General features: G+C 43.4%; 1 protein-coding gene across 3 annotated transcripts in view; it reads left to right on the top strand.

Annotated features, from left to right (window-relative positions):
* The window catches only part of MON2 (MON2 regulator of endosome-to-Golgi trafficking), a 208,906-nt gene that overhangs the window by 167,448 nt on the left and 22,149 nt on the right, over positions 1–19,309 (top strand). For all 3 annotated transcript variants that reach the window (XM_077471965.1, XM_077471966.1, XM_077471967.1), the window contains one exon: positions 3,049–3,172. In XM_077471965.1, coding sequence (XP_077328091.1) covers positions 3,049–3,172 — 124 coding nt within the window. The remainder of the gene's footprint in view (positions 1–3,048; positions 3,173–19,309) is intronic.

The following is a 19,309-nucleotide window of genomic DNA, read 5'->3' on the forward strand; positions in this document are numbered from 1 at the left end:
CAGCTGATGTTTTTCCAGCATACCGGTTTAATAGAAGCTGGCAGGCTGCTTTATACGCTGGCCAAATGTTGGACGTTTTCTGTTGAATCAGATAATATTCTGCCAGTGTGTACTAGCCTTAACATTGTTGAAAAAACTTTGCATTCGGCCATAACGCGTCTTCCTGAAAAAACTTCTAAAATTTCTAAAAGGTAAGAAAAAATGTTGCTGTGTGAATGGGAACACATGACAAACATATGGTTATGTTTTCTCAAATTTGATTGCAGAAGTGGAGAGGTGCATTAAGTTAATAAGGAGCGGGAGTGGCAGGCTCAGGCTCCCGACAGCAAGCTAAGAGGCTGAGCCAGCTGTTGATTAGGCATCTAGGTGTATTTTGCCATTATTGTCTGGATATATCCCAAAACTAGATTGGTCGGGTGATGTCAGCCGATTCCAGCTCATTTACAATTAAGTGCACTCTGTGAACTGCAAGAGAAATGTCCAAAAGAGCTTTGGCCTTACTTCTTTTAAAGCTTTGCTAGTATACTTTTATATGTTACAATTCTTGCTTTTTATTAGATCATGCACATATACTGTAAATGCCGGCACTGATCACATGTCTTAAAATATTGGACTTTTACACCTTGGTACTCATCACATGTCTTACAATATCAAGCTTATACACACTGGCATCGGTCATAATTTCTCTTAGCAGTGGTAACTCATAGAGCTAAACAGCTAGTTTTTGTGGTGATGCCAACTCTGATTCTTTACCATATGTTTTAATGTCTTGATTTTGAGTTTTTTTTTTTTTCTTTTTAAGAGCCTTGTGCTTGAAAACATTCAACCTGAGTATAAATGCATAAAAAATGCAACTTTAGACTACCTTTAAGTTCACCTTTTAACCACTTCAGCCCCAGAAGAATTGGCTGCTCAATGACCAGGCCATTTTTTGCGAATCGGCACTGCATTGCTTTAACTGACAATTGGACGTGTGACGATGTACCCAAACATCATTGACGTAATTTTTTTCCCCACAAATAGAGCTTTCTTTTGGTGGTATTTGATCATCTCTGCGTTTTTTATTTTTTGCGCAATAAAAAAATAGAGTGACAATTTTGAAAAGAAACACAATATTTTGCATGTTTTGCTGTAATAAATAGCCCCATTTAAAAAAAAAAAAAAAAAAAAACAGGCACATTTTTTTTCCTCAGTTTAGGCTGATGTGTATTCTTCTACATAGTTTTTGTAATAAAAATCGCAAAAAACATATATTGATATGTTTGCGCAAACGTTATAGGCGTCTACAAAATAGGGGATGGATTTATGGCATTTTTATTATTATTATTTTTTATTTTACTAGTAATGGTGGCGATCTGCAAGTTTTATCGAGACTGCGACATTATGGCAGACACATCGGACTCTTTTGACACATTTTTGGGTCGATTGACAATTATACAGCAATCAGTGCTATAAAAAAAATGCACTGATTACTGTATAAATGTCACTGGCAGGGAAGGGGTTAACTGTGTTCCCTAGGTGTGTATTCTAACTGTGGGGATGGGACTGACTACAGGAGATGAGAGATCGTGGTTCCCAGCTCATAGGAACTCACAATTAAGGATGAGCTCAGGCGTGTTCGCAAACGGCACGTGTAGAGCCCGCCAGGAAGTCGGTACTGCACAGCGCTTATCACAGGCAGTGAGACATTTCCTGATCTCTGCAGCCGCGCATCGGGAAATGTCTCGCTGCTTGTAATTAGCGCTCCATAGTGCTGACTTCCTGGCGGGCTTTGCATGTGCCATATGCGAACACGCCTGAGCTCATCCTTACTCACAATCTCTCTCCTCTCCTCACAGAACAGGGATTTGTATTTTTACACACACGTCCCTGTTCTGCCTCTTGTGTCCACGATCGCTCGTGGCCAGCAGTCATCACGACCGCTGGTCACGAGCATCGGCACCCCTGCTGTGCAGCGGGCATGCGCGCCTGCTATCCCGCTTAAAGGGACCAACGTGTAGCTACGATGGTTCACAGGATCGTGCTGACCTGCCGCAGTATAATGACCACGGCTGGCCGGCAAGTGGTTAAAAAAAAAAAAAAAAAATGCACATCTTTTTGAATGTAAAAATTTTTTCATTTATTAAAAAAAAAATTGTTGGGAGCCTGGAAAGCAGTGCACCCAAAATCGGCAGATCGTGGGTGCAATGCAGGGCTCTTGCAGACTCTGTGTGTAAGCTGTCTGCCTTTACATCATATGGCCAAGCAGTAAAACACTAGCAGGAAGAATTAATGAACTACCACAGCGCTCAACCACGCCATGGTGATTAATTGAGAATTACAAGCCAACAGCCGTAATGGCTGCCAGACCTTATAGTTTTCTATTCACAGAACTTTGCTGTGAATAGTTCTTTGCAGAGTGTGACAGCAAATCAGGGAAGAGGATTGCCTGCCCCCTGTCACATTGGGGAGCCGGGGAGGTTCAGGGGCCTGTGGATTTGTAACCTGTTACATGTTACAAAAGGTGAACTTATCCTTTAATCCAAAACCAGTTTATAACAATGGCAAACTGACCGCTTGCTGACCATTGCACCTTCCTTTTTCCTTCTGAAACCCACATTTTGGGAGTAGGTAGACAACTCGGTGGTTGATGGAAATATCCACTCTAAGTATTCTATTGTGATCTGGGTAGAGAAAACCATAAATTCACCTATAAATATGCTCGTGAATAGATGTTTAACTGTGCCTACACATTATTTTTGAATGCACTTTTTGGTTCTAAAGTTTTTTTATTTTATTTTTACTTAAGCTTGTAACAAAAGCTAAGGCCTTACAGCGACACTCTTAAGAGTGTGTCATGGCAAGAAAAATAGGAAAGTTGTTAATAAATAAACATTTATTGAGTAAATTTACTCTGGCTGTAATGCTTTTTGGCCATCTAGTGTACAAACCATATACATAAAGGCTGTGTCTTTTCTGCAATTGAGTACTGTCCAGGTATATAGGCTGTAATAACATGCTGAACCTATAGTATTTACAAGATAACTGAGAACTGCCTTCTTTTTTCAGGTTGTCCAGTTAATCAGCACAGAGATATTACCTTATGCCAATTTTATTCCCAAGGACTTTGTGGGTAAAATTATGACTATGCTCAACAAAGGTTCAATACACTCCCAGTCTTCTTCATTTACTGGTAAGTTTAAATTGGGCATGGCTTATAAAGACTTAAAACAACAATTTTCACTGGAGAAAAGTCCAAGGTTAACATCAGCTAATATCCCACACCTAATATCCTATAAGTACCTTAAGGGTCTATGCACTGGGCAGCAGAACAAATGCCAGAATTGCTGGCAGAAAAAAGTAGCATAAAAAAGACTCCTATGGAGCATATTGTACACACATTTATGCCCAGTACACACGATCAGAAAATCGTACAAAAATACAGATCGTATGATAATCTGATCGTTAGTGCAGAGCTTTCTAGAGCCAATCAGGACAGTTCATCCAAGATTATTTGATCGGACATGCACGAAAAAAAAATTTGTACTATGCCAGATCATATGGTTTTCGTTTAATCTGTACATCTGTCGTTCGAAAATGCATTACAATACATGACATCATTCTGAATTTTTATTCTGTCGTACGCAAATTTCCGTGACTATAGTAAACTCATCCGATTCGATCTGAGATTAGCATGCAAAAAATAAAAAAAAGGGGGGAAAAAAACACCGAACAATCATTTGTCGGATAATCTCATTGCGTGTACCGGGCATTAGGCTCATTTATGTTTATAAGCGTTTTTCTCCAAAACGCTAGAAAAAATGTACACTTAAAAACTAAACGCTGTGTTTAGGCACAGCAAGCATTTTTTTCTGCCTAACATTTCCTCTCAATTCACTTGTGATGGGTTTTTTCAGCCTTTAAATGCTTCTCTATAAATATACCTCTAAACGCCCAAATGTGCATGGACACATAGGCTAAAATATTATCTCTTTTTTTATGCAATCTATAGACAAAATAACGCAACTTCTTTGGTCAGTGTTAGAAAAAAAAATGTTACTAATGTTGGGATAAAAAGTGTAAATATGATTTTGTCATATTACAACCAAAAACCTAAATGTCTTTTATTTAGGTTTTATGTGATAGACCAATACAAAGTGGCACATAATTGTGAGGAGGTAGAAGGAAAATGATAAATGGTTTTCCAAATATTTTTAAAATAAATATGTGAAAAAATGTGATGTGCATTTGTATTCAGGCCCCCTGAGTCAATACTTTGTAGAACCACCTTTCACCGCAATTACAGCTGCAAGTCTTTTTGAGTATGTCTCTAACAGCTTTGCACGTCTAGAGTGACATTTTTGCCAATTCTTTGCAAAATAGCTCAAGCTCTGTCAGGTTGGATGGAGATCGTCTGCAAACAGCAATTTTTCAAATCTTGCCACAGATTCTCAATTGAATTTAGGTCTGGACTTTGACTGGGCCATTCTTACATATGAATATGCTTTGATCTAAACCAGGGGTCTCCAAACTACGGCCCGAGGACCAGATATGTCCCTTGGTAGCCTTTATCCGGCCCTTGGGCACTGTTGCTCCCACTGACACCAACAAGAGGGTACTATTTTTTCCTCTGACATCAATGATGGGATACTATTCCTCCTACTAATAGGGTTACTATTTTCTGCCCCCACCCCGCCGGCCACAATCTGACCCTCCTATAGTCTGAAGGACAGTAAACTGGCCCTTTGTTTCAAAAGTTTGTTTGGAGACCCCTAATGTAAACCATTCCATTGTATCTCTGGCTGTATGTTTAGGGTTGTTGTCCTGCTGGAAAGTGAATCTCTGCCCCAGTCTCAAGTCTTTTGCAGAATAGTTTTTTTTCTAAGATTGCCCTGTATTTGGCTCCATCCATCTTCCCATCAACTCTGACCAGCTTCTCTGTCCCTGCTAAAGAAAAGCATCCCCACAACATGATGCTGCCACCACCATGTTTCATGGTGGGGATGGTGTGTTCAGGGTGATGTGCGGTGTTCGTTTTCCACCACACAGTGTTTTGCTTCTTATGGCTTTCTTTCAACAATGGCTTTCTTCTTGCCACTCTAAAGGCCAGATTTGTGTAGTGCACAACTAATAGTTGTCCTTTGGACAGATTATCCCACCTGAGCTGTGGACCTCTGCAGCTCCTCTAGAATTACCATGGGCCACTTGGCTGCTTTTCTGATTAATGTTCTCCTTGCCCGGCCTGTCAATTTAGGTGGACGGCCAAGTCGTGGTAGGTTTACAGTTGTGCCATTCTCTTTCCATTTTCAGATTATGGATTGAACAGTGCTCCATGAGATGTTCAAAGCTTGGGATATTTTTTATAACCTACCCCTGCTTTAAAGTTCTCAACTTTATCCTTGACCTGTTTGGTGTGTTCTTTGGCCTTCATGATGCTGTTTTTTTTTTTACTAAGGTTCTCTAAAAAAAAAAACTTCTGAAGGCTTCACAGAACAGCTGTATTAATACTGAGAATAAATTACACACAGGTGGGCTCTATTTACTAATTAGGTGACTTCTCAAGGCAACTGGTTCCACTAGATTTTAGTTAGGGGTATCAAAGTAAAGGGGATTAAATACAAATGCACGCCACACTTTTCAGATATTTGTTTGTAAAAAATGTTGAAAACCATTTATCATTTTCCTTCAACTTCACAATTATGTGCCGCTTTGTGTTGGCGTATCACGGTTTTGGTTGTAACATGACAAAATGTGGAAAATGTCAAGGGGTGTGAATACTTTTTCAAGGCGCTGTATGTTTTTGTTTTTAGAAGTTGAAGTGTCTGACAACATTGTATTGGTTGTTGCTTACATTTCTACTTTTCCCTAGAATCTATAAACCCAATGTGCTTCATTACTGCTTGTATATATCAACTTTAGCTAGCCCTGTTTCTCCCCTGTGTACACTAAGCAGACAGATTTATTAACGGACAGTACCATTTTAGACATGTGGAGCTCATCTCATCTCATTCTAAACAGAGTATTAAACGTCTTCCCTAACTGAACAAAGAATTATTTCTTCAGCAATTCAGGAAATAGAATTCACTGGAGCGACTTTACACAAAGCTTTTGAATATATGTCACATATGTGTCTGTAATTGCCATTTCGATAATTCTTGTATAATTTATTAACATTAGTAAGAGCACAGCCCCAAGCAGAAGCGTGTAAAAGGAAGTGAGTTATTTTATTTTTTATTGTTTTTTTTATCATATATTTGTTTCCTAGATAAAATTTAAAGATAACCATCTTTATTTTGAAACATAGGCTTGGTCAGATTAACTCACGCAGCATGCCACAATTGTGGAGCCAAAATAATGTACTTTTTCAGAAATTTCAATCATGCCATAAGAACTGTTTAAAGATACTGCAGGATCATAATTGTAAGATAATTGAAATACCTGCTTACTTAAAGTGCAATTCCACCTCAAGCAGCTTACTCATTTTTAGGTGAAGGCCTCCTTCATAGTCTTTTCTGCTACTTGGGTCATCTCATGTGAGGGTTTTATCCCCACCCCTGGCACAGCTTTGACATGTGCAGCCTATCACCATATCCGCTTTATGTATATAGTCTAGAGCAGTAATGGCGAACCTTGGCACCCCAGATGTTTTGGAACTACATTTCCCATGATGCTCAACTACACTGCAGAGTTCCAGTGCATCATGGGAAATGTAGTTCCAAAACATCTGGGGTACCAAGGTTCGCCATCACTGGTCTAGAGCATTGGTCTCCAAACTGCAGCCTGGGGGGCTGGATTCGGCCCTTTGCTTACCTTTATCCAGCCATGGAGCACTTTTCTTCTCACTGATACAAGACACTATTCCTCCCACTGACACCAACAATGGGGCATAATTCCTGCTACTGACATCAACAACAGGGCACTATTTCTCCCACTGACACCAGTGATGGCACACCGTTCCTCCCACTGATACCAGTGATGGCACGCCGTTCCTCCCACTGATACCAGTGATGGCACGCCGTTCCTCCCACTGATACCAGTGATGGCACACCGTTCCTGCCACTGATACCAGTGATGGCACGCCGTTCCTGCCACTGATACCAGTGATGGCACGCCGTTCCTGCCACTGATACCAGTGATGGCACGCCGTTCCTGCCACTGATACCAGTGATGGCACGCCGTTCCTGCCACTGATACCAGTGATGGCACGCCGTTCCTGCCACTGATACCAGTGATGGCACGCCGTTCCTGCCACTGATACCAGTGATGGCACGCCGTTCCTGCCACTGATACCAGTGATGGCACGCCGTTCCTGCCACTGATACCAGTGATGGCACGCCGTTCCTGCCACTGATACCAGTGATGGCACGCCGTTCCTGCCACTGATACCAGTGATGGCACGCCGTTCCTGCCACTGATACCAGTGATGGCACGCCGTTCCTGCCACTGATACCAGTGATGGCACACCGTTCCTGCCACTGATACCAGTGATGGCACACCGTTCCTGCCACTGATACCAGTGATGGCACACCGTTCCTGCCACTGATACCAGTGATGGCACACCGTTCCTGCCACTGATACCAGTGATGGCACACCGTTCCTGCCACTGATACCAGTGATGGCACACCGTTCCTGCCACTGATACCAGTGATGGCACACCGTTCCTGCCACTGATACCAGTGATGGCACACCGTTCCTGCCACTGATACCAGTGATGGCACACCGTTCCTGCCACTGATACCAGTGATGGCACACCGTTCCTGCCACTGATACCAGTGATGGCACACCGTTCCTCCCACTGATACCAGTCATGGCACACCGTTCCTCCCACTGATACCAGTCATGGCACACCGTTCCTCCCACTGATACCAGTCATGGCACACCGTTCCTCCCACTGATACCAGTCATGGCACACCGTTCCTCCCACTGATACCAGTCATGGCACACCGTTCCTCCCACTGATACCAGTCATGGCACACCGTTCCTCCCACTGATACCAGTCATGGCACACCGTTCCTCCCACTGATACCAGTCATGGCACACCGTTCCTCCCACTGATACCAGTCATGGCACACCGTTCCTCCCACTGATACCAGTCATGGCACACCGTTCCTCCCACTGATACCAGTCATGGCACACCGTTCCTCCCACTGATACCAGTCATGGCACACCGTTCCTCCCACTGATACCAGTCATGGCACACTATTGCTGCCACTGCTACCCAATGATAGCCACTATTCCTGCCACTGATACCAATGATGGGCAATATTCCTCCCAGTGGTGTAGTGGGTAGCACTCTCACCTAGCAGTAAAAAGGGTCACTGGTTCGAATCCCAACCATGACACTACCTGCCTGGAGTTTGCATGTTCTCCCTGTGCCTGCGTGGGTTTCCTCCCACACTCCAAAGACATGCAGGTAGGTTAATTGGCTTCTGTCCAAATTGGCCCTAGTATATGAATGGGGACCTTGGATTGTGGGCTCCTTGAGGGTAGGGACTGATGTGAGTGTGCAATGTACAGGGATAGGGACAATTGTAGGCACTCGCTCAGGTTGAACTGGATGGACTGGTGTCTTTATTCAACCTTACTAACTATGTAACTATGATGCCAGGACAATTTTTACTCCCAAAGTGCATTTGTGCGAATATAAACAAATATGCGGACAATCAATTATATATTAAATATATAGAAAGAATAGGGCCAGGGGAGCTACCTCAAATTTTGTGAGCTGTATCAATAATAAAGGGGTCTCCAGAAGCAACAATTCCCCAGAATTCTCTCTAACATCAGAGGAAAAGGCCCTCTAGGTGAAGGGAGGGCAAGGTCACCCTCTGTCTCCTCTAGTGTTAAAAACACGAGGAAAACATACATTAAGTGGCCCCTCATGCTACAAAAGTCAAAATATAACAAAAGTCAAAATATATATAAAACCATTAGGGATGCACCGAAATTTCGGCCGCCGAAACATATCGGCCGAAAATGCCCTTTTCGGCAGTTTGCCGCAAGGAAAAAACGGCCGATAATTGAGCCGAAAATGGGGCAGGGGTCTGGGTGGGGCGGAGCACCGCCCCCGCCCCTGGTGCCGCCCATCATGGGAGATCTATAACGCAGGAGAATCGCCTCCGCCGCCTGGCTCGGTAGAGCGTCGGGAACATCACAGCTTTAATTTCAATAGCTGTGTGTTCCCCCGTCGGGTGCCGTCGCATACAGCCCCTCCCCCTTGTCCGGGGAACTGTGATAGACAGATTACCCTTCCAGATTGGTGATGTTCCCGGCGCTCTATTGAACCAGACGGTGGAGGCGGCTCTCCTCTCTCTTCACTGCATCACTGGCAGCACAGGGGACAAACACACTGGCTGCACAGGGGACAAACACACTGATCTCTTTTATCATGTCGCCAGTCTCTGACCACCTCCTGTACCAATGCCGCCAGTCTCTGACCCTCTCCTGTACCATGCCGCCAGTCTCTGACCACCTCCTATACCATGTCGCCAGTCTCTGACCACCTCCTGTACCATGCCGCCAGTCTCTGACCCTCTCCTGTACCATGCCGCCAGTCTCTGACCCTCTCCTGTACCATGCCGCCAGTCTCTGACCCTCTCCTGTACCATGTCGCCAGTCTCTTACCCTCTCCTGTACCATGTCGCCAGTCTCTGACCCTCTCCTGTACCATGCCGCCAGTCTCTGACCCTCTCCTGTACCATGTCGCCAGTCTCTGACCACCTCCTGTACCATGTCGCCAGTCTCTGACCACCTCCTGTACCATGTCGCCAGTCTCTGCCCCTCTCCTGTACCATGCCGCCAGTCTCTGCCCCTCTCCTGTACCATGCTGCCAGTCTCTGACCACCTCCTGTACGACGGTGCCAGTCTCTGACCACCTCCTGTACCATGCCGCCAGTCTCTGACCACCTCCTGTACCATGCCGCCAGTCTCTGACCACCTCCTGTACCATGCCGCCAGTCTCTGACCACCTCCTGTACCATGCCGCCAGTCTCTGACCACCTCCTGTACCATGCCGCCAGTCTCTGACCACCTCCTGTACCATGCCGCCAGTCTCTGACCACCTCCTGTACCATGCCGCCAGTCTCTGACCACCTCCTGTACCATGCCGCCAGTCTCTGACCACCTCCTGTACCATGCCGCCAGTCTCTGACCACCTCCTGTACCATGCCGCCAGTCTCTGACCACCTCCTGTACCATGCCGCCAGTCTCTGACCACCTCCTGTACCATGTCCCCAGTCTCTGACCACCTCCCGTACCATGTCCCCAGTCTCTGACCACCTCCCGTACCATGTCCCCAGTCTCTGACCACCTCCCGTACCATGTCCCCAGTCTCTGACCACCTCCCGTACCATGTCCCCAGTCTCTGACCACCTCCCATACCATGTCCCCAGTCTCTGACCACCTCCCATACCATGTCCCCAGTCTCTGACCACCTCCCATACCATGTCCCCAGTCTCTGACCATCTCCTGTATAAAAATTTTTTTTTTAAAACAGTCATTTTTGGTATCGCTGTTGTTTCGGTATCGGTTTCGGTTTTCGGCCTAGTGTATTTTTCATTTTCGGTATCATATGTATAAGTGTAAGATACTCAATAAAGATGCTCCTCTATCATCCCAACTAGTCCACAATATATATCTCCCTAAGAGAGAAAAGGGGAGCAGCATCCACCATTAGTCCATATATCAATATAGTCCAAAAGTGCAAAAAATTTGCAAAAAAAAAAGCTTTTTTTTTTATATATGTACCACAAGAAGCTTTAAAAAAAGTGTGTATATATATATATATATATATATATATATATATATAATATATATATAAATAATGTACACAGTCAATAAGTGTCAGTTCTCAGGAACTATGAAGTAGATCAAAGGTGATACAGCAGGTTAAAGGTGACTTTAGTGCTTGATCAAAAGTAATCCAGTGACTTCCGTGCTCACCCGCTCGGGTCCCCACTCACCAAATCCTTATACCCCAAAGGGGTTAAGTGCATGTAGTCCCTCAGTGTCAGACTCTTTCCGTTCGGCTCGTCGTCCTCCTTTCACTTGTCCATATTCTTTATGCCTGGGATAATCCCCTTATTTAATTATGGCTTGTGGCGATATGATGGGTCCAGGTGACCATATACGTAACAATCTGATCAAAAGACTCTTCACAGAATCGTAAAATGTGAATGTATCCTAGTAGTGCTTGGTGTTCGGAAAATCCCGCAGTGAAAATAAATGGGAATCTAACTTCCCATTTAAGTGTTGCAAATAATTGAAGAACTCTGGATGGCCGCACTCCAAGATAAATTCAAATGCCTTTTATTCGTGAAGCAGAATCACACAAAAGTGGGTCACAGCAAAGCACAATAGCTAACGCGTTTCCCACTACCAAGAGTGCTTACTCATAGCTATGCCAGAGGACATTGAGTGCCCGGCACCCATAAATTGGCTTCTGTTGTGAAGCAGAAGTGGCCCGCAGGTGGTTCACGTTCCCTATATATATTACCACGTGATCCTGCACAGAGCTGCCCGTCCTGTAACACGTTTGTCAGGGAAGCTTTTTACAAGATTGCATTTAACGGAATCCATTTTTGAAGCTGAATAGTGAATTTGTGCATAAAGAAAAATAGTGTAATTTTGTGTATAACGAAATTGTGTAAAGTTAGAGGCCTAATTTTTACTTTGAGTAAATTGAGTTTAGCTTTGTCTATCACTGCATCAGTTAAAGACCACAAAACATAAATAAAACAGACATAAAATCTGCAAAGTAATTCCAAGGTTTGGTTTCTTTGGAATCTTGCTCTGTGTTCGTGCAGTTCCCGTTACCCAAACAAGACGGTGAAAAGGATGTTTGTATTCCGTGCTTATTATGAGTTATGTTTCTGTGTGCGGTGGTATAAACTGTCTGCTTTGTGAGAATTCACATACAATTCTACACGAATAGACTCAACTTTCCTGCCTTGCATTCCTTCTTAGAGATAATATCGTCTTACAGTGCCAGATTTTCATACCTCCAAACACGTTTGAACAGTTTATTAATTGACCGACTTGTATGGGGGGATCGTGCTCCTATTATATACTTTTCTTTTTTCTTAATGGCAACCAGCTTTGGCAAGACATGCCATTATAATTTGCAATTTTGCTTTTGCTTCTAAATACAAATGGGATCTGTAGTGGACTGAAGAACATTATGTTAAAACGGATAACACAAGGTTTAGAGAGAGGCTGTTTCATTCAAAGTATTAGTAGGACCTTTTCTTGAATATGCAGTTTAATTTAAGGCACCGGTTCACAAAAAGGATGTTGTGGTCTGGATGAGAGAGCAGAGAATGTTATCTAAATTAATATAGGACAACAGTTAACAGGGCCAATCAACACTGTCCAAACAGAGGGTCAGGGGTCCTGCAGCCTCATAAGACAGAGGAGAATGAAAACTCCTCCTACAAGCTTTAACCAGTGCTTTACCGGACACTGATAGAATTCACAAGAATGCTCTAACTGCTGATGCTAAAAGGTATTTAGCAGTTTATATTTACTAAAACTACTGCATTTCAATGTTCTGTGTACTGTAGGAGACCAGATATAGTGAATGCAGAGTCCTGGGTTTAGTAACCCTTTAAACCAGGGAGTATGCAGATGCCTTTGGTGATCAAGAACCTTTTTTATTTTAATAATACAGTACTGGACACAGGCAAAGTATTCATAGACCCTGGGTTATAGACTCGTACCTTGAGGTGAGTGGACACTGGCATAGCTTTTGGGGAAACGCACACTTTTCCCAATTACCCTACCCCAGCCTGTGACCCTCATTATTTGCTAGTGTCTTAACCTGGTTGACCTCTTTTCTACAGAGAAAAATCACTGTTAGCGTAACCCTTTTTATTTAATTATTTTATCTTTGATTTCTTAACCAGTTGCCGACCGCCGCACGCCGATGTACGTCGGTACAATGGCACGGGCAGGCATAAGGACATACATGTACGTCCCTTGCCTCCTGCGGGTCGGGGGCCCGATCGGGCCCCCGCCCGGTGCCTGCGACGGTCGGTATTCGTTCGGGAGCGATCCCGGACGAGGGGACGGCCATTCATTCATGGCCACCCCCTCGCGATCGCTCCCGACGAATAGAAATCCCCGGTGACATCACTTCCTCTCCTGTAATGTAAACACAGGAGAGGAAGTGATGTATTCTCTCCTCCGTGTCGGTATTTTTCGTTCCGACACGGAGGAGAGCGGATCAGTAAGTTGCACCAACACTCTACACACACAGTAGAACATGCCAGGCACACTCACACCCCCCCTTTACCCCCCGATCACCCCCCCAATTACCCCTGCCCCCCAGTCACAGTGACACCAATGTCATTTTTTTTTTTTTTGCATTGGTGTCATTTGTGACTGTAATAACTGTTAGGGCAGTTAGAGTTAGCCCCCTTTAGTTCTAATGTACCCCCCTAACCCCCCCAATAAAGGTTTAACCCCGTGATCACCCCCCGTCGCCAGTGTCACTAAGGCTGGGTTCACATTGCAGCGGTTTATGAGAACGAATGTGATTCGCACCGCACTGCAGTGCAAATCACATCCGATCTCTGTGCGATTCGAGTTCAGCCATTCGCCACACCCGCCGCACCCGCCGCAAATTCGCACGGGACCCTTTTTTTGGCCCGCAGCAGAATCGGATCGCATGGGTGTTCACACCATGCGATCCGAGTTTGCAGATCGCACTGCGATATGCGAACTGATCTGGGGGTGTCAGTAACATTTCACTGACACTCCCAGCAGTTCGCATAGGGCAGTGTGAACTGCCGCCGGGAGGCATGCGATGCGGGAACCCGCCGCGGATTTGCGGCGTTTCCGCATCGCTCCAGTGTGAACCCAGCCTAATAAGCGATCATTTTTCTGATCGCCGTATTAGTGTCACAGGTGACGCTAGTTAGGCAGGTAGGTATTTAGGTTCGCCGCAGCTTTTTATAGCGCCAGGGACCCCCATATACTACCGCATAAAGCCCCCTGATTGCCCCCTAGTTAACCCTTTCACCAGTGATCACCATATAACTGTTACAGGTGACGCTGGTTGGTTAGTTATTTTTTTATAGTTTCAGGGCACCCGCCATTTATTACCTAATAAAGGTTTAACCCCCTGATCACCCGGCGGGTGTCATTTGTGACTAATAACTGTTAGGGCAGTTAGGGTTAGCCCCCTTTAGTTCTAAGGTACCCCCCTAACCCCCCCAATAAAGGTTTAACCCCGTGATCACCCCCCGTCGCCAGTGTCACTAAGGCTGGGTTCACATTGCAGCGGTTTATGAGAACGGATGTGATTCGCACCGCACTGCAGTGCAAATCACATCCGATCTCTGTACGATTCGAGTTCAGCCATTCGCCGCACCCGCCGCAAATTCGCACGGGACCCTTTTTTTGGCCCGCAGCAGAATCGGATCGCATGGGTGTTCACACCATGCGATCCGAGTTTGCAGATCGCACTGCGATATGCGAACTGATCTGGGGGTGTCAGTAACATTTCACTGACACTCCCAGCAGTTCGCATAGGGCAGTGTGAACTGCCGCCGGGAGGCATGCGATGCGGGAACCCGCCGCGCATTCGTGGCGTTCCCGCATCGCTCCAGTGTGAACCCAGCCTAATAAGCGATCGTTTTTCTGATCGCTGTATTAGTGTCACAGGTGACGCTAGTTAGGCAGGTAGGTATTTAGGTTCGCTGCAGCTTTTTATAGCGCCAGGGACCCCCATATACTACCGCATAAAGCCCCCTAATTGCCCCCTAGTTAACCCTTTCACCAGTGATCACCATATAACTGTTACAGGTGACGCTGGTTGGTTAGTTATTTTTTTTATAGTTTCAGGGCACCCGCCATTTATTACCTAGTCTCACTAGTGTACCCCTAAATTTAGGGGTGTCTACTTTCCAAAATGGGGTCATTTGGGGGGGGATTGTGCCATCTTGGCATTTTATGGCCTTCAAAACTGTAACGCCCTTAGAAAGCCTGAAGGCGGTGCTTGGTTTTCGGGGCCCCGTACGCGGCTAGGCTCCCAAAAAGTCCCACATATGTGGTATCCCCGTACTCAGGAGAAGCAGCAGAATTTATTTTGGGGTGTCATTTCACATATGCCCATGGCATGCATGAGCAATATATCATTTAGTGACAACTTTGTTAAAAAAAAAAAAAAAAAAAAAAAAGTTTGTAATTTTCCCGCAACTTGTGGCAAAATATAAAATATTCCATGAACTCAACATGCCTCTCAGCAAATAGCTTGGGGTGTCTACTTTCTAAAATGGGGTCATTTGTGGGGGTTTTGTGCCATCTTGGCATTTTATGGCCTTCAAAACTGTAATAGGTAGTGAGAAGTGAACTCAAAAATTTACGCCCTTAGAAAGCCTGAAGGCGGTGCTTGGTTTTCGGGGCCCCGTACGCGGCTAGGCTCCCAAAAAATCCCACACATGTGGTATCCCCGTACTCAGGAGAAGCAGCAGAATTTATTTTGGGGTGTCATTTCACATACGCCCATAGCATGTGTGAGCAATATATCATTTAGTGACAACTTTGTGTAAAAAAAAAAAAAAATTTTTTTTTTGTCATTATTCAATCGCTTGAGGCAAAAAAATAAAATATTCAATGGGCTCAACATGCCTCTTATCAATTTCCTTAGGGGGTCTACTTTCCAAAATGGGGTCATTTGGGGGGGTTTTGTACTGCCCTGCCATTTTAGCACCTCAAGAAATGAGATAGGCAGTCGTAAACTAAAAGCTGCGTAAATTCCAGAAAACGTACCTTAGTTTGTAGATGTGACAACTTTTGCGCAAACCAATAAATATACAATTATTGACTTTTTTTTTACCAAAGACATGTGGCTGAATACATTTTGGCCTAAATGTATGACTAAAATTGAGTTTATTGGATTTTTCTAATAACAAAAAGTAGAAAATATCATTTTTTTTCAAAATTTGCGGTCTTTTTACGTTTATATCGCAAAAAATAAAAATCGCAAAGGCAATCAAATACCATCAAAAGAAAGCTCTATTTGTGGGAAGAAAAGGACGCAAATTTTGTTTGGGTACAACATTGCATGACCGCGCAATTACCAGTTAAAGCAGCGCAGTGCCAAAGTGTAAAAAGACCTCTGGTCATTTACCAGCAAAATGGTCCGGTCTGAAAGTGGTTAAACCCACTCCTTACTGCCTTTGAATACCTCAAATAGACTCAATACATCCGTATCGGCGTATGAGAACTCATCTTGGCACTTATTGTGACACAAGTAGTTAGCAGCATGTTGCTATATGCAGTTAATGGGTCATGACCCATAACTATGGAAACCAGTGCCTAAAGATCCCTTTGTGAGTATGTCCACCATAAAGGTCTAAGCCTGGACTTATTAAACAAGGTCATCTTGTATGTGATCATTACTGGTGGTCCCTGGGATGGGTACATTTTATTGAGATTTTCAAAAATGTTGTACAGTTGCATTCCACAATACTTTTTTCCTGTGTCATTCCATTTTATTACACATAACTTTATTTCTGAAACTTGTTCTGGTTTCTTTGTATGTGTGGATTGCATGAGTCGTTACCAATATGTGGTGAGTATTTTATGTCAGTAGCGTCTTTAGAAATATATTTACCTAGAAAAATGGCGACGTGTTCAATACTTATTTTACCCGTTGTACTTTGAAAGATGGGTCAGGTTCATAAATCAGAATAATGCTTTTTTTTCTGACCTCTGTCTAAAAATACCTGGTGCCTGGCTGTTTCAGACCATAGTTATTTAGAAATCAATGACCCGGTACAGTTGTTCAGCGACTGAAGTAACAAAAAGTCAGAGCTTCTGATCTGCAGATGATCAGTTTGACATCCAGGCAACAAGCAGAAAGAGACGTCAGCATTTACTCTTACTGCATGTCTGGCAGCACAAGTTTGCTTTAAACATGAAGACCATGATTAGCTTTGGAGCTGCTTTCTTCTCGGTTTTGCACACTGCATTTCTTTTTTTTGATGAAAAATTAACTTTGTTCATAATTAAATTTGGGTAGAAGCTAAAATCCCAGACTGTTTCTCTAATAGATCTTGCAGTAGGAGCGGAACACCCTGCCTCCTACGGGTATTGGTTGTCAAAGCCCATTTCCAAGGAAAGTGTCAGGAGTTTATTGTTACCCAATGACAGTTAAACCATGTCATGCATATTTTCTGTGTGATTCAATAGATAAGAGTTATGGTTGTTGCATCATGCTGTTAGGTGGGGCTTTAGTTATTTCCTCTACTGCAGCCACTTTTTCTGCTGTTCAATGTATTTTTTTTTTTTGCAAATGAAAGGTACATCCCAGTCAAAATTGCAAAAATTTGCCTTTTAATAAACCTGTCGTGGGGTTAATCAAAGTGAAAAGACTCAGCCATGGGGTAGCAGATACCCTTCAGTGCCATATTACACCCTTATTGCTTCTGATATCTGTACATAACCACTGGGATACATAAGTTATTTGTTCAAAAAACAGCATGAGTGTCATTTGGTTTATAAATCTGTTTAACTGGTGTACCCTGAAGCCTTAAAAGGAAGCTTATAATGGTTTGCGATTTATTATTTCATTTAGATGTTGTTGTTTTTTTCTTTCAACTGGTTTAAATCTATTTAGTGGCTCACTTTTCTTTTTTTTATAAGGCTTTTTTTATGAGAGGCAGCAAGGAGTGCGTTTTCTGCCCTCCTGCATCAAAGACAGGGGGGCTAACACGATTAGATTTTCTGCTTTGTATCCATTTCAGAAAATTCATTCATCAAAGCGTTCAGTCAAACTCTCTTCGAAAGCTGTACAATTTATTTTTATTATTTTGTATTCCTTAATAAAATAAACAAAATAAAAAAACTATGCTGATTTAAATGCACGGGTATATTGCATAAATAATCCGTTTTAGTAATGGCTCCCCCCCCCCTTACATCAAGGTCCCCATTTACATCAGGGTTCCCATCAGAGTCTCCCCTTACGTCAGAATCCCCATCAGAGTACCCATTTAAATAAAGGTCCCTGTCAAAATCTCCCCTTACATGAGGATCCCCATTGGAGTCTCCCCTTACATCAGGATCCCCCATTTAAATAAAGGTCCCTGTCAAAATCTCCCCTTACATCAGGATTGCCATCAGAGTACTCCATTGACACCAGGGTCTTCATCAGAGTCTCCCCTTACATTGGGGTCTACATTAGAGTCCCTCTTACCACTGTAAGAATTACAGTATGACTGTAGCAGCAAGATGGGAGTCGGGAGACAGAGCAGGTCCGGACAGAGGCAGTTCCAACAACTGGGATGATGACAGGGCAGTAGGGTGAACATGAAGTAGAGGCTGTGTAGTGAGGGAGAAGAGGTTTCCGTTTGAAACCTCAATCTGTGAGCATGGTGGGTATGCCACTAACCCTAGCTGCAAGCCAGATAAAATCGTGTCCCACGGGCCATAATTTGGAGTTTAAATGTATGAATGTTCATCAAGAACGTGAAAGTTCTCCAGATGAAAGTTTTTCCATGCACATTATAATACCTTCTGAATGAGGACCACATACACTTTTAGAATTTCAATGGTTTAGACATTGTTTAAAATTTTAAGCTTCTTTAAAATTTTCAATTCACTATGACGGATAACCAACCTCCGTTTATCCCCATCAACTGTTCGAAATATAGACAGATGTTTCAAAAATGATTATTTCAAACTAGCTTAAAGTAGGTGGGTGTAATGGTTGGTGGACTACATCAATAGCTGGATAAAGATTGGGGTACTGAGCCAGCTGTGCCCCTGCATCACTACATGTTTATTATTTAGGGGGGGGGGTCTATTTATCAAAAAAATGTGGTCTAAAAGTATTACATACGTTCGCACAGCTGCAGTGAAAAATTGCCCCGTTTTGTTAAAATGATGTATGATTGTCAGTGCCAGCTAGTGACCATAATGCTGTATGTTACTGTAAATTCATATATTTTTTATCTGTAAAACACTGATACGTTCTAATAAAAAAAAAAAAATAGTGCAATTATTATTAATTGTTTTATGTTATTAAATTTAATGTTTAAGAAAGTTTTATTAATGGGTTGTATGAGGAGGTATTTGTTTTATTCTAACCGTACTGTACAGGTCACAAGCTGCATATTCAGACCGTGGTTTATAGGCTGAAAACCTAATCTGATCATCTTCCCTTTCCACGTGCTACATATACACTCTTGTAATTCCCTTCAATCAGCAGTACAGGAGGTGTGACCCAAGCTAAGTGGCTAACTGAGCATTCATAGTTTTTCTCCGAAGGTCCTAACTGAAAAGTTGTTTACGTTAAAGGTTTCAGACAGCTTTTCCATTAGGTCCT

The sequence above is a fragment of the Lithobates pipiens genome, unplaced genomic scaffold (genome assembly GCF_037356315.1).
Source record: "Lithobates pipiens isolate NorthernLeopardFrog02 unplaced genomic scaffold, aLitPip1_a1.2 Scaffold_8, whole genome shotgun sequence".
In the NCBI taxonomy this organism is placed as follows: domain Eukaryota; kingdom Metazoa; phylum Chordata; class Amphibia; order Anura; family Ranidae; genus Lithobates; species Lithobates pipiens.